The 14,836-nt window shown below is 32.3% G+C and overlaps 2 protein-coding genes across 3 annotated transcripts; one reads left to right on the top strand and one right to left on the bottom strand.

Moving 5' to 3' along the window:
• Positions 1-510: 510 nt before the first annotated feature.
• LOC111479676 (NAD-dependent malic enzyme 1, mitochondrial) lies at positions 511-10,273 on the bottom strand. 2 transcript variants are annotated; one of them, XM_023124484.1, is made up of 19 exons: positions 9,980-10,273; positions 9,099-9,195; positions 8,380-8,498; positions 7,635-7,802; positions 7,365-7,493; positions 6,755-6,815; positions 6,054-6,157; positions 5,865-5,948; positions 5,280-5,386; positions 4,858-4,969; positions 3,786-3,899; positions 3,350-3,415; positions 2,833-2,905; positions 2,641-2,727; positions 1,844-1,898; positions 1,674-1,745; positions 1,418-1,480; positions 1,213-1,327; positions 511-725 (listed from the first exon to the last, which is right to left on the bottom strand). In XM_023124484.1, the coding sequence occupies exons 1-19, from the start codon at positions 10,157-10,159 to the stop codon at positions 651-653; spliced, it is 1,881 nt and encodes a 626-aa protein (XP_022980252.1). In that variant the 5' UTR covers positions 10,160-10,273; the 3' UTR covers positions 511-650. The 2 variants fall into 2 exon arrangements, with proteins under 2 accessions (XP_022980252.1, XP_022980254.1); XM_023124486.1 differs by having other exon boundaries at positions 9,099-9,198; positions 9,980-10,097.
• Positions 10,274-12,559: 2,286 nt separating this feature from the next.
• On the top strand, positions 12,560-13,453 carry LOC111479270. Its single transcript, XM_023123819.1, has one exon. The coding sequence runs from the start codon at positions 12,560-12,562 to the stop codon at positions 13,451-13,453; it is 894 nt and encodes a 297-aa protein (XP_022979587.1).
• Positions 13,454-14,836: the final 1,383 nt, after the last annotated feature.

Raw genomic sequence — 14,836 nt, 5'->3', positions numbered from 1 at the left:
ATACTAAGATGCAAAATATGTTTTAAAATATGATATTAGAGCCAATGTTTTCAGGTTAATTTTGATATAATTATTGAATATTGATTTTGTGAACGATTCAATATAATTTTATGATAATCATATTAACAAATAAATTTTTTAAAGTTTACATTTAATTTTTAATTAAATTTATTTGATAAACTAGTGAAATCTCAACCAAACATTAAATGATTATTTAAATTGAAGTATAATTAACTTGTCTAGTTTGATTCCTTAAATATTAAAAAAATATATATAAATTGAGGAAAATGTTGTATGTCACAAAATGTAAAATATATATATATATATATAATTTGATAAACAAGACATCAATAATTATTTAAAAAGTCGATGGTTTACTTAGAACCACCAAAAGAAATATTTGTCATACATATATAAAATATTAATTATACCAACTACAAAAAANAAAAAAAAAAAAAAAAAAAAAAAAAAAAAAAAAAAAAAAAAAAAAAAAAAAAAAATGCTGAAATGTGAATATAAACAAATTTGATCTTTTATGACTGCCTTACAATAGAATTTAGACGTTCCAATTTCAAATGGCAAACTTAAACGTGTTACAATGTAGATAGTTATATAAAATAAAACTACTATTTGGTTCTTATAAAGGTAGATTAATCTTGATTGTAAACAAGTGTCGGATATTCTGGACTCCACATGTTATTTTTCACGAACTCCAAAATTTGTTCCTGAAAATTAAAATCACGAAAATAAGATTACTCCAGGACAGATATTCTTAATTGATAATGTGCATTATATTATAAAAATCATACAATCAAGCAAGTCATCAGACACCATCTTTATTGGATATGACAACCATTATTGATCCATGGTTCAATCATCCACTCCATAATTATTGAACTAAAAAAGAAAATCCATTACACCTCATTTTGTTCTTTAATAATCTTTCTAATCTATTTTTGAGAGAGCCTATGTCATAATCAGTTGAGGATCAAAACCTCTAATCTAATGGTCGGATATGTCATAATCGGTTGAACTAAGTTTAGGTTTAGTTTTTTAACCACCACTTTAACTTCATGGAAGAATAAAAAAGTTAAAAAAAAAAAAACGTTATTAGTATTTTGAGAGATCAAAAGTATAATCATGCATGGAGCATATACGATTACTGTTCTTTTGCGATAAATAGGATTGAGAAAGTTTAAGAATATAATCTACCTTGCTAAATTTTCGGAGTTCTCGAGAATCGACACCTCGGTATCCTTCAACAAGATCCTCTTCTATGGCTTCCATAATAACAGCTGCTGCAATTTCCTTGGTAATATCACGAATGCTACAAACAAAAACAAACTCATGAAACTTCTCACTTTCTCATCTTAATCAAAGAGAAGTATTTGAACATCAAATTAGGATGATGACTTACCTAGAAATTGATGGATAAATAATGCCTTCGTGGACTTCATCTTCAGTCATATATGCAGCAAGGCTGTTGTCGCAAATGGAATGACAAAGAATCATTATTGTAAGAAGCTGTTCTGTTAATAATTTAATGAGAAAGTTCAGATTATATCTTGTAGTTGCCAATTGTCATACATTGTAAGATTGCATTATTTTGTTTGCTCTAAAATTTGCATAAACAAAATGTGATCTACAAAAACTTGAAAGAACAGAAGCCTTACCACTCAGCAGCAGCCTGCAGCATGCCATCAGATACAATAGGTGCGCCAGATAGAAGCGTACCGAGCCCAATACTACACAAACATGCATCCACACATATCATAAACCAAACCTAGAGTATCATAAAATATTCTCTCTATCGCCATTATAATGTGCAATTTGGCAAACTAACCCTGGGAAAAGATACATGTTGTTTCCTTGGTTGCAGTGGCCAATATGACCATTCCCTGGAGAATATTATAATTATATTAGAGCACTTTCTAAAAAAACATAGCCAGAAGAACATGTTGAGAATTATTGGGAGGGAGTCCCACGTTAGCTAATTAAGAAGAAGATCATGAGTTTATATGTAAGAAATACTATTTCCATTGGTACAGAGCCTTTTGGATAAACCAAAATCAAAGTCATGGAAAGCTTATGCTCAAAGTGGACAATATCTTACCATTGTGGAGGTGTGTAGCTTCTAAAAGAACATTTAACGTATTTGAATTCATAAAAATAGATTAAATGTTGTCTCTAGCATGGAACTATAGTTACTATTAAAATTGTTATTGTTAGCATTATGAAGATAATATAACTTACTAAAGTCTCTATCCTTGATTTGTTTTCGCTTATTAAGAAACAAATTTCACCCAGAAGTAACATTTTTGCAAAATAATTTCTCAAATTATGGATGCATAATGAAAAAAGATAGGGATTTATAAAACGGATGTTGTTTGAAACAGGATGTTCAAGCTAAGTAGACGTTTAAAAATTTCCCAATTCGCTAGTTTCAAGAACATAACTTCATGCTGAATGCATCCAAAAATTTCCTGTGTTCAAACTTCTACTCATTCTTCCAACAACTTTTACAAAACAGATCCGAGAATGATATTCTTGAGCTTAATTTTTTTAGAAACATACCTTTTGTTTTAGAAGCTTAAAACAGAAGAGAAAAGTATTAAAGCATATGAGAATTATTTTACATACCAAAATCAACATCCTTGAATGGGCTTCCACTCGCAAATATGACGTTTTCACCCAAGATTGAGAATGCTTGTTCAGGAGTGCACTCGGCTACATGAAAAAAAATATACAAATTCTAAGAATTAGCAAGCCGATGAAGGGCGAGATTTGGAACCTATGCATAGGTTGAGAAATCCATAGATTATTCAACTGTACCATTTGTTGTAGGATTAGACATGGCAAAAATAGCCGGTCTTGTAGCTGTTGATCCTTTAAGAGCCTCTAATACCTAAATACAAGTTGTATAAGAAGAGTAAATTTTACAAAGTTTCACATTTGGGTGATTGGTAACATTTATTTCTTAAATCCTAAACTATGCACAAGATAACCAATTCAGTTACATTTTATTTCATTTAGATTTGTCATATTCTACATCATCTTTTTTACTTATTTTGTTCACTATCTTATGTTTCTATTTTCAGCCGCATCTTTTTAAGTCCCATGGAGGCTCCACAGAATATGACCCATGTTTGCATAAATTAAAAGGTAAAAGATATGGAAATGGAAATCTTCCATTTCTCTTTTCCCCTCTGTCTCCATCCATTGCAGGTAGTACTTATAGTGTTTGAATCGCTAGAATTCTAATACACAATTTTCAGGCACAAATATCTGAAAAAACAGTCAGTTCGTTTTCACTTGAAAAGAAAATACTAAGGAGACAAGTGCTTAATACCTCCTTTGTGAACAATCCACCAACGGCAGACAATCCCAGAAGCACATCAGGCTTCACTTGTTGCACCTAATATGTCCGACAAAGGGACAATAGAGAATTAAGATACTGATAATTAAATAAAAATAGAAAAATCACACTGAAATAAACTAACACGAGAATGATATATAATTTCAATGCACTAATGTTCAACGTGTTAAAAATGCATGTATACTTTCATTTATGATGACTCATACTAACAATGAAATTATGATGCCTGTAAAGATTGGTTTTTTCCGACCACAATTATTTAAGCTCTCCACTCAAATTCCACCTTTTTTAACAACTTTCAGTTTCTAAATGTCAACGTCAAAACAAAGATAGTAGTGGAGATAAATAGTAAGACATAATTATTCTATGCAGAAGTAGCAATGTGCCTATACGTAAGGAGAGTACAAACCACTTCCACTAGACTTGCACCTTCCCTCAATCCTTGACGATTAATTTCTTTGACCTTCCTAGCAAAAGGACTTGCATCTTGATCAATATTTTCTCGTTCCTCTGTGATCAAACCCTGACAACGACCAAAAAAAAAAAAAAAACAAAAACAATTAACAAAGATATGAAAATTTTGATCCCACATCACCCAGGTGTTATTGACATACCATGTACCCTTCTTCCCGTCCAAGGATAGGAACATGATAAAACAACATCCTATAGTATAATCTAGACAATGAAGGTTATTGCAAATGTAACCAAGAAATATTCAGGCACAGGAGAATGTTGGCTCAACTCCATAACTCAAGTAAGCTCATAACTCGGAAATATGTTGACAAACAAAATAATATAAATAAACTTTTAAAATATAAACACAAGGAAGTGGGAGGAAAATCCCTAGGGCACATAAAGAAATTACTTGAAACATGAAAGGAGATTTTCTGTCCGCTGCTAGATACTTGAGAGTTAAGATTCAACTCCATGTTTTACGTGATGAAATTCTGTCTCTTATAGGAAAAGGCTACATCGTTTTTTACATGTATAATAAATCTATGTCTTCAATTCTACAAGTATTCTGAGAGTGAAATGACCAATTTGCCCATTTGGGCGAGTTAACATAAAACAAAGGCACGTGAACAAAATAACAGGCAATTTACTTTTCATCTTTACCAAACACTTGCTGATCATAAAATGCTAATCTTCCAAAACTAGGAAGTATTGCCTGACCTTACATTATTTAGTAGGCCAGAAATTCGTGAGATGTTTATTGTGTCAAATAGGTGGGTCCAAGAGTTATCAGACTCATGGACAAACGATCTTTTTCTGATGTGTTCGACCCTTGGTTTTATATGAACATTGAGGATCAGAACATATGTTCCATTTTTCATTCTCCCAAAAAAATAGTTAAGTGGCATGGTTATAATTCTAAAAGACCAAAACATAGTAGTCATCTACTATGTTTACTGTTAGCTTTTAAATGTAAAAACTTTTAGCTCAAGAATTTTATATACAAAGAATGCCTAGCGGTTGATCACCTGGGCATCTACCACCCAAAATTGGCTTCGAGCAGCCTCGAATGCTGATTCATTGTTTCCCAACATCCTTGCCATGGTTTTCCTTGCCGCGTTTAAAACCCCAATTCCTGCACTGCATCATTAAAAGAAATAAGCCAAGACTTAAGTTTTAACACGTATACTAAAAACATGTGTACTAGTGTCAATTGTTAATAAATGAAACAATCGACAGAAATCAAGTTAGAACGGAAGAGAAAGATTATAGGGCTGGAAGTATTGTATGCATAACAATTTAGCTTATGAATAAAGCTAAAAACCATTTTTTGTACATTACGCTAAAAGAAACAAGGCTTGGGGCACTATGAACACTATCATCATACAAAATTCTAAATTTTACCCTTCTATATTATAATGTTAGATAACACCAATAGGAATGCAACTACCTTCCAGCACCAGCAACAACAATCTTTTGCTTTGGAAAATCAATCATCGGTCTTCCTTGTGCTCTCACAGCACCTAAAAGTCCAGCAATAGCAACTCCTGCTGTTCCCTAGAGACAAATTGATATTGAATAGTTAGTGTTGGATGATCATTGTCCATAATGTTGAGCGATAAACATAGCTTTAAGAATTAAAAATGTCCCTTGCTAACTAATGTTAGGCCCTTAGGATCTAAACAAATATGTACATATCATCTTTATATAAACCAACAAGTGTGTTTTATATGAGCCACCTGAACTTTTTTTATAAAGAATGCATACATTGAAAACATAATAATCTAAATGCTAAGTCCAAGAAATCAAAAATAATAAATAAATAAATTTAAAAAAAAAAAACAAATTTTTTTCTGTTTCCTATAAAAAGAAATAGCTAAAAGTTTAAGAAAGGAAAATGTCGAATAAATCTAGAAAAGTTAGCATATCAGCATAGTACAAGAATCGGTGGAAACATGGCGAGCTATTGGGAAAAAGGAAAGAGAAAGAAACAGAGGAAAAACCAAGTAGAAAAAGAAAGGAGAGAACGGTCAACCTGAACGTCATCATTAAACATTCTGTACGTATTTCTGTATCGTTGCAATAACTTAAATGCCCATTTGCTTTGGAAATCTTCAAACTGTTGAACAATTGTTTAAGTATTTATTGCACAACTTAAAAAATGTAATATAAAATAATAAAAGAAGAAAATCCAATTATTTGACCAGAGCAGTAGTTGAAGTACTTGAACAATAACATGAGGCCAGCGAGTAAACACAGCCTCCATGAATTCATCAATAATGGCCAAATATTCATCACCATCCAATCGGTTTTGTTGCAATCCCAAATCTACGGAAAAAGAATAAATTCAATATGCTATACCAAAAAAAGTCAAAATCTAGAGCATGAAAGCATCATCTCGATATAGCTTTAAAATTGTAATTGGGAGTTTTAAAAATGTGGAATAGTCATAAAAATTTGAAAACTAAACCAAGCTAGAGAATATCGATCAATTTATGGATGTTTTGAATATGTTGATCCATCTGAAAACAATATAACAATTTTTACATGTTATAAGGTGGAAATAGTTGTAGCCAAACTCATTTGAATGAATAACGTCCCCATTTTCATAAAACTTCGGAAAACCATCTCATTGCAGAATTAAGCGTCAAGTGAGCTTCATGCGAACAGTTTCCCTATAGCATTTTGTGCATTCTCTTAATCTCAATTCAAACATGAGGCATGGACGGGTATCAAACCAAACCAAGTAAAAAAGAGATTTTATATATACTATAAATGGTTGTCTACCAAATTGTGGATTCTGTTTTTTATTAGTAGTATTAAAAAATCAAATCTTTGTTGAGAGACTTTTTTTAGAAAAAGAGAGAAAGAGAGTGAGAGAGAGAATTCAGCACATTATCCAACTAATAGAATGGAAGCACTTACATAAGGGGTCCTTCAGAAGCTTTTCATTGTTGGTTCCAACATCAATCATGACTGGAAGCACCTATTGTGATTTAAATAAGCATTACTAGTTTAAGAAAGTATTCACAAACTAGAATTAAAAAAACAACTTATTGATCAGATTTAATCTTCAAGCAATTAAAATCTTAAGGAAAAGTGAATCCACCACAACAAAAGCACAAGTTAAAGATTTTAACACATGAAGACCTCAAAAATTTTTGTAGTGTTTGATAATCGTATAAATGCACATCTTTTCCTCCTTTCATTTTTTTTTTTTTTTTTTTTTTCCCAATGCTTTGTCAATAAGGCATGTGATGTGAATTTGTAAGGATTCCATCTCTGAGGGTTCCTTCAGCCATGCATGAAAGATAGATAGATGGAGCATAAAAGAGAGTGGAATAGCATCCGAGCGGATGCCATATCAATTATAATTACACTCTTCATGGAATCTTGAATGGCCTTGTTTAACTCCAGCTTTTGAACGTGAATATAAAGGTTTTCAAACCAATTAATAAATTCCGAAACAAAACCAGCTACATGGTAATCATGCTAGGGAACTAAACACATAAGAGATCTAGAAGCAAGAACCTACCCTCTGAGGATTTATCCCAGCAGCAGCAACATATAAATCCAACTTCCCAATTGCAATCCCAATCCCGTGAACTCCAAGATCTCCAAGACCTAATATTCTACTTCCGTCGGTAACAACAATCATATCAACCTGCAAAAAAGTTATTGGATTTTCAATTTACTTTATATGCAGAGTTACAGTTCCTAAAAGTGGAAACTGTTTGGCTTCTGAACAATTTGAATTGGTTCAATAAATTGACTGTTATGAGCATCGAAGATACATGAAGAAAACCTGATCAGCAGGCCAATTATAAACCATAGACATCATTTCTCCTCGATCTTCTGCACTGAAATACATTCCCCTTGGCCTTCTAAACAAGCCACTATAGTTCTGACAAACGAGACCTACAGTTGGTGTATATACTATAGGTGCATACTCCTCAATGTGAGCAATCAAAACCTATCAAAGTCGCATTTAATTAGATGACTTGTTATATGACATATAAATCATATGAAAAATAACAGCATTTATCAAATCCTTTATTGCAGTATAAGCAAAAATACAAGTACACTGAAAGGAAACCACGTGAAAATTTGTTATTTCAAGTTTTCAAGATTAATTTAAATGTGATGGATGAACAGCTTTAAAATTGAAGCACTTCTAATAAATTGTGAAATTGCATTTTGTCAAAGTAGAAAATGGGAGATGTCATCAAACACATTTAGCAGACAATGTCATCAATGTTTTAAAATTGCAGCATATTCAATTCTTCCTTAAAAAAAACAATAATAAATAAATAAGCACGGTCCAAGAGATCTCTTCTTAAAGCAAACATAAGAAAACAGAATAACCTAATGAAAATTTATTTTATTCCATTCGAAGAAATGTCCTTCCCCTTCAGTGGTCATGAATACCCAGTATTCGTAAGCATAGATCTATAAAGCAAACAGTACCCAGTATAGATCATAAATTCATAGCAAGTCAGTAAAAATTCCTTACAATTTTGTACACTAATAGATGAATAATCTAAACTCACTTTATAGTACATCGTCTCATTTCTATCATGCAATCTATTCAGAATGCGCCATTTGGCCAAAGCATTTGGATCTGAAGGCCCATCTCTTGCTTGCACTTCAAGCCTCTTCAGGTCAACCACTGTAAATTATCTAGAGTTATGTCATGTAGAATGAAGCTACATAATTTTTTTCTTAAATTATAAAAGAAGTCGTGACAAGAGGTACAAGGAAACTTTTGTTGTTCTCACAAGCTCAAATACAATATCAATTTTAACGAAAAAGATGAAAAGTTGAAGCTGCATACTATGTAGAAGATAAATTTAAGAGTGTAAACAGCAAGAAATTCAATGAATGTAAATTGAGATACAACCTATAAACTCAGAGAACAATTATAATATATTACTGAAGGAATGTTGCTCAAATATTATTGGAATGAATTCAGAGCTGCTATATTGAACGTGCACCAGTGATGACAGGAAGGATAATCTTGCTCAATAATAAAGAGAGATTTTGCTAAAAATCATTCCAAATTTTCATTCTGTCATGCTTGCACACTCTCTTAAGACATGTAACGATGTTGAAACCATATGAAGTAACCGGCATCAATGTACAAAGTTGTTTCTAAAATTCCAAGATGAAAAAAAAAAAACCAAGATTTTGAGGTAATGCTGAGAAATATATAATAAATGGTCTTTGATTCACAATGGCTCCATGAGAAATTAAAATCTTAAGAACTTACTAAATCGTTCAATTTGCTGCTCTGAAGACATTACATTTGGTGGAAGAAGTCCTCGAAGATCAAGCCGGTCACGTTCTGTCATTGTAAAGGCAGTTCCCTACTATGATGATAACAAAGAAAGGAGGTCCATAAATGACGCTTTTACCAAAGCAAAATAAGAATCCAAACACTGATCTAATAACCAAAGATACCAAAAAAGTATGGCGGGTAAGATTGTCACTTGTGGCATCTCTCTTTCTCTCCCATAAGAGCCTAAATATTAAACGATCATTTAAAAATAAATAAATAAATTCAGGGACGATCGTACAGTACCCTTTAATTTCAGCCAATAACTGATTCATACTTTCACGCACCGTATAATTAGCTAGAACTGTATAATCACTGATCTAATAACCTTGAATCGACGCTAACTTTGTCGTGCCAACCCAGTACTCAGCAGTCAGTACAGCTTATAAAAGGAAGCTCTACCTTATATAACTAACTCTTCACAGAATTACCCCAACTGGATCGAGTATCCGATGGCAACATTTGGATGCCAAGAGTCAAGAACCAGAACAATTGTCAATAGTCGTGTAGAGAGTTCGAGAACTCATCAATCAATTTTGGTAGTAGTTGATTCATTTGTTACACAGTTTCCAAGTGTAATCGTTTTCGCTGCTTAATTACAACAAATAATTGATGATTCCTCTAATCTAGACTTAGAATACAGATTATCTTCGCAGATCACTGGAGTAAGCACAGTCTCCAACAAAATAACTCCAATTAAAAAACGATGCCAAGTAGCGCATCTCACAAGAATTGTATTAGAACGAGAATACAGACTACAGAAGCAAATCCGAAAAGAAAGGAGAGCAAAATCGAAAGAGTAGCGGAAGACTTACTTTGTTAAACCACGGATCGTGAAGAATATCGAGGCTACGTTTATGAATAATGGCGGGACGATGCCCCTCGCTGGTGGTGAAGGATCTCGCCTGAGCTAGCGCCGGAATACTGTTCGACATCTGGTAGTGAAGCTTCAGGCGCTTCATAAGCGAAGCAGAGAGAGAATTCCACTTCGTCATTAGCTGATTTCAATGGCTTCTCCACAAAAAAACTGGCAAGCTTCCAACGCAGAACAGCTCGGGAGTTATTGGGCAAGACTGAGAGCAGAACAGATTGAGGGGACACAGTTGTAAATATCTATAATCAATAAATTTGACGTAGAAAGAATGGAATAGTCAATTTAAGTAGGAACATTTTCCAAAAAAGAAATAATCTATTAAACTAATAAATTAATAAATTAATTTCTTACTTTTATTCATAAGTTTAATAAATTAATAAATAATCTATTAAAATAATAAATTAATAAATGAATTTCTTACTTTTATTCATAAGTTTATTAAATTAATATACTATTCCTAATTTCCTAGCAGTCAGATTGGGCTTTAAATCCGCAGCCATGTAGTGGGCTGCCCTTGGGCAGAGGCCCACCACAACCACCAGAATAGCACGTGCCAAACGCGTGATGACCATAAGGGCAAAAATAAAAAATCCCTAACTTTTGTGGTCAGGATTTCAATTCATATATAGTTGGAGACCATTTATTGCAAATACTTAAATCATCTTTACTCAACCAACGCATTCATGATCTCATTATTGCTCCTTTTTTTCCATTTATTTAAAAAAAAAAAAAAAAAAAAAAAAACTAAACTTTTTATTTCGCAAAATTACTTTAATAATTTATTACTCTAAATACCCTTAAAAAAATGTTATCTTAAATTTTATAAATTATTAAAAAGGTAAATTTAGAGCGAAAACAATATTTTTTTTATTTTATAAATAAATATTTTGGTGAAATTACCTAACAGGGTCGCTTTTAAAGTGTTTTTTCCAACAATTGCTTGTGCCAAAAGCATTGTAGAAATGCCCCTACCGAGCATTTAAGTTTCATTTTATTTTTCCCCAAAAATCATTTAAAAAATATTATTTATTTATTTAATGTTTAAATTTGGGTAGCTGAGTTTGGTTCTATATTCATGTTCACACTCATGGCGCACTCGAAAAAAAAAAAAGCAGTTTGCAATTGATTGCCGCTGTAAATGGTCTTCATGTTCATATTTGGTGACTTACAGATAATGAATCTTTTTTTTAAATATTATGATATATATATTGTAATTAATGTTATTATTTCTTTTAAGTTAAAGATTTTGGACAATTATTTAATATATTAGTCACTTTGCTTCATATTTGACATATTTTAGTTTTAAAATATATATATATATATATATATATATATATATATATATATATATTGTAGTTTTTAAAAGCAACCTAATTTTCACCATTGTAACTAATTGGATGTGACATATAAATTGTTGATTTATTTGGTGGATGAATAATTCCTTTTTTTTTTCTTTTTTTTTTTTTCTTTTTGAAGCTCATTGTTAGGTTAGATGTCAAATTTTCAATACCATATCATATTTCATTTAATATTATTAATAAAGTATGGTTTTTATTTTATATATATATATATATATATATATATATATATATATATATATATATATATATATATATATATATATATAAAAAGATATATTTAATTCAAGCCATGAAAAAATTAAATTAACAGTGATTCATGTAGTATCAATGCGTCAAATAAGAGCAGTCTCAATTGTGAAAACAGGGTTGTGGGAGAGCAGAGAAACATTGTGCTACTAGGTGAAGTAGTAGACTATTACACTTGGCGACAACCCAGTAGCCAAAAATCACATCACTAGCTTACACTGTGACCCGAGTTTCTTGGGACACGTGAAATCCCGTGCGAATCAACAATGATCACTTTGCATGCTAAATACTCTTAGGTGATTGATAGTGAAGTAGTCACATGAAGGAAGGCTAAATAAAATCTCATTAAAAATTGAATAATAGAACATGAAACGGTAAGATTTAAAACCGCCGAAAGAAACCATACAAAGAAGTATTTACATCGATAAATTTGGTTAAATTAGGTTTATTAGTAATTTAACATGATTTGATCCGGAAACTTTTTAATATTAATTTATCATAATTCAATAAAATTTAATTTAAAAATTAAGATTAAAAAATAATAATAAAAGCCGAATAGATAGTTGCATTATTTAAAAAATTAATCGTTGTCAAAGAAAGGAAATTACAGCCAAAGTTGCGGAAACAAACAAATAGTCATATTTATTTTCAATTAATTAATTATTATTTATTATTTAAATGACATCCGTCCCGTCTTTCCTAAAAAGCATAATCCATTCATATATAAATAATTACTATATCCCAACCAGCGTCTCTGTCCTGTGCAATTTTGATTCATTCTTCAACGAAGTTTCTTCTGCTGCTTCCTCTTCGTTCTCTTCGTCCAAAATGCTCCGGTACAAGTTTCCGGCAATCTTTACGATCTGTCATTGAAACACCGCCGGCCGATTTCGATTTTGCCGTTTCACCAGTAAATGAGGTGCAGGAAGCACCACTCCGACTTCAGCAGCAGCATCGGAGTATGTGCTTCCTGTTTACGGGAACGAATTTTTTCCGTCATCGCCGAACAGGAACAGGCGGAGAACCAATCGGAACTCGGTTCCGGCGGTATTCACGAGGCGGGTGATCCTCTTCCGCCGCCGCTCGTTTCTGATAATCAGAAACCGGATGAAGATTTGTGGAGTAATATTGATCGCGAAGGTAATCGCCGCCCTCGCCATCAGCGATTTTATAGTACTCCGCAAATTGGACCAAATTATAGAACGAATAACAGTGCGAACACTACGTTCGTCAGTATAGGTTCTTTCGATCGGAAGCAGAGGAGTACAAAATTATCGCTCTGGTCCAAGCTTTTTAGGTCTAGATCCGAGAAATTCGAGAAGAATCATCGAGAATCGCACGGTCTGGATTCGTCTTCTTCTTCGTCGTCGTGGTTCTCGACGATCTTCCATGGCCGTCGGATTAAGCAGCAATCGAGTCTTTCGACAGTCGATGAATCGATCGCCGGTGTTGAACGGAGGCGTTGCCATGGAATTGAACGCGGAATGTCGCCGGTGACGGTACTTGACTCCGATGAAGAATATGAAGGCCTCGATCGTTCTCCAGTATCTCAAATGTTTCAACAGTCTCCAATGGCGGCTCCTGGATCGGCGAAACGAGGGAGATTAAAGCACAAACAGAACGTTTCGGCATTCGCATTTTGTTTGAGTCCACTCGTACGAGAAAGTCCGAACCGGATTTGGAACCAGAAGGTAGCCGCTCCGGAAGCTGCCTTCTCCGGTAACCTCAGGGTTCCGGCGAAGCCTCATCTCTGTGCGAACCGGTCGAGAAAGATAGCAGACTTCGGAAGAGTCAATCACAACCGTTGATATCGATTACCGTTGACATCTGACCACAGGATTGATCGCAATGGTGATACATTTATCAAAAGTACGATTCTACCCCTCCTAAGTTTTTTAATATTTTTCCTACTGAGTGAGAAAAAAACCATAGAGCGTCGGGGATTAGTTTCTTGGAATTTTGGATATGTGGAATATATATATATATATATTACTTTTAATTATATAAATTCCATCTCCAGACATTAAAAATTATAATTTTAATTCTCAAACTTTTATAAATTTATTATGTTGGCCAATATTTAAATTTTAGCAGTTCAAAACACATTTTAGTTTAATATACATCTAAATTTATTTTTCATATTTTTTAATAAATCTTTAAAAAAATTCTTATATATGATTTTTCTTCTATAAATTTGAAAGCTTTAAAACAAATTATTATTATTAAACTAATTTTAATTAGAATTAACTTCAAAAATATATGTTTTTGTAGATCAAATTATATTTTAAAAAAATAAATGTCTAAAACGAGGTGACACCTAAAGGAAGTAATATAGCCTTTGATGTGTGCATCTACATTCATATAAAATGACAAGTCCTGTATAAAGAAAGTGGCGTATTATATGTAGCCACGTGACAAGCTGATTGTCGACGTAGGCAGTGGTGGAACGCTTAGGAGGATTTGATTCGGTGTGTCACGCTCACGCATAACTTAATAAGTTTATTGCATTTTCTTTTTGGTTAATGTTATCAACGTCTCTACTTGGCTAGTGGGTCCCCTTCATCATAGGGACTTCACTCCATCTCATTTATCAACGACTAGAAACACTCCAGCCTCTTTTTATTGCTTATTCACTTTCGTCACCAACGTGATTGATTTTTTTTTTTTTAAATGTCTAATTAATCTAATTTCGTGTGACCTAACTATTTTATTTAATTGTTTAAACTCTTAGAAAAATTATGTTTATAATGGTAGATAATATTTTAATTGTCGATTTATTAGTGCATTTTTTAATTGTTACATGATTTTAGATATCTTGTCTACCAACCGTCTTAAAAAAACGTGGTATAACATCAGATCAGATGAAAACGACAGTTTTAGTTTATCCCTCATTTTTTTGGAATAGTTGGGGTCAAACTATTTGTCTGTAAGATATTAGTTAGTATATCATCTATTGAGTTAGGTTCAAATTGATAACGTATATTATATATATATATATATAAACTTTCTAATCATTCACCAGACTTATATTTGTTTTTTATTTTTTAATTTTTTTTAATGATAAAATTCAACGAGACTGTAGTTGTGAGATCATAGTGATAATGACATAAATCATATGGTTTTTGGATAATTTATTGACATTTATTTATTATTATTGAAAATTATTAGAATTAGAAAAAGGTAGGTTTACC

Source organism: Cucurbita maxima, unplaced genomic scaffold (genome assembly GCF_002738345.1).
Source record: "Cucurbita maxima cultivar Rimu unplaced genomic scaffold, Cmax_1.0 Cma_Scf00005, whole genome shotgun sequence".
Taxonomy (NCBI): domain Eukaryota; kingdom Viridiplantae; phylum Streptophyta; class Magnoliopsida; order Cucurbitales; family Cucurbitaceae; genus Cucurbita; species Cucurbita maxima.
This window is presented reverse-complemented; position numbering and strand designations above follow the sequence as displayed.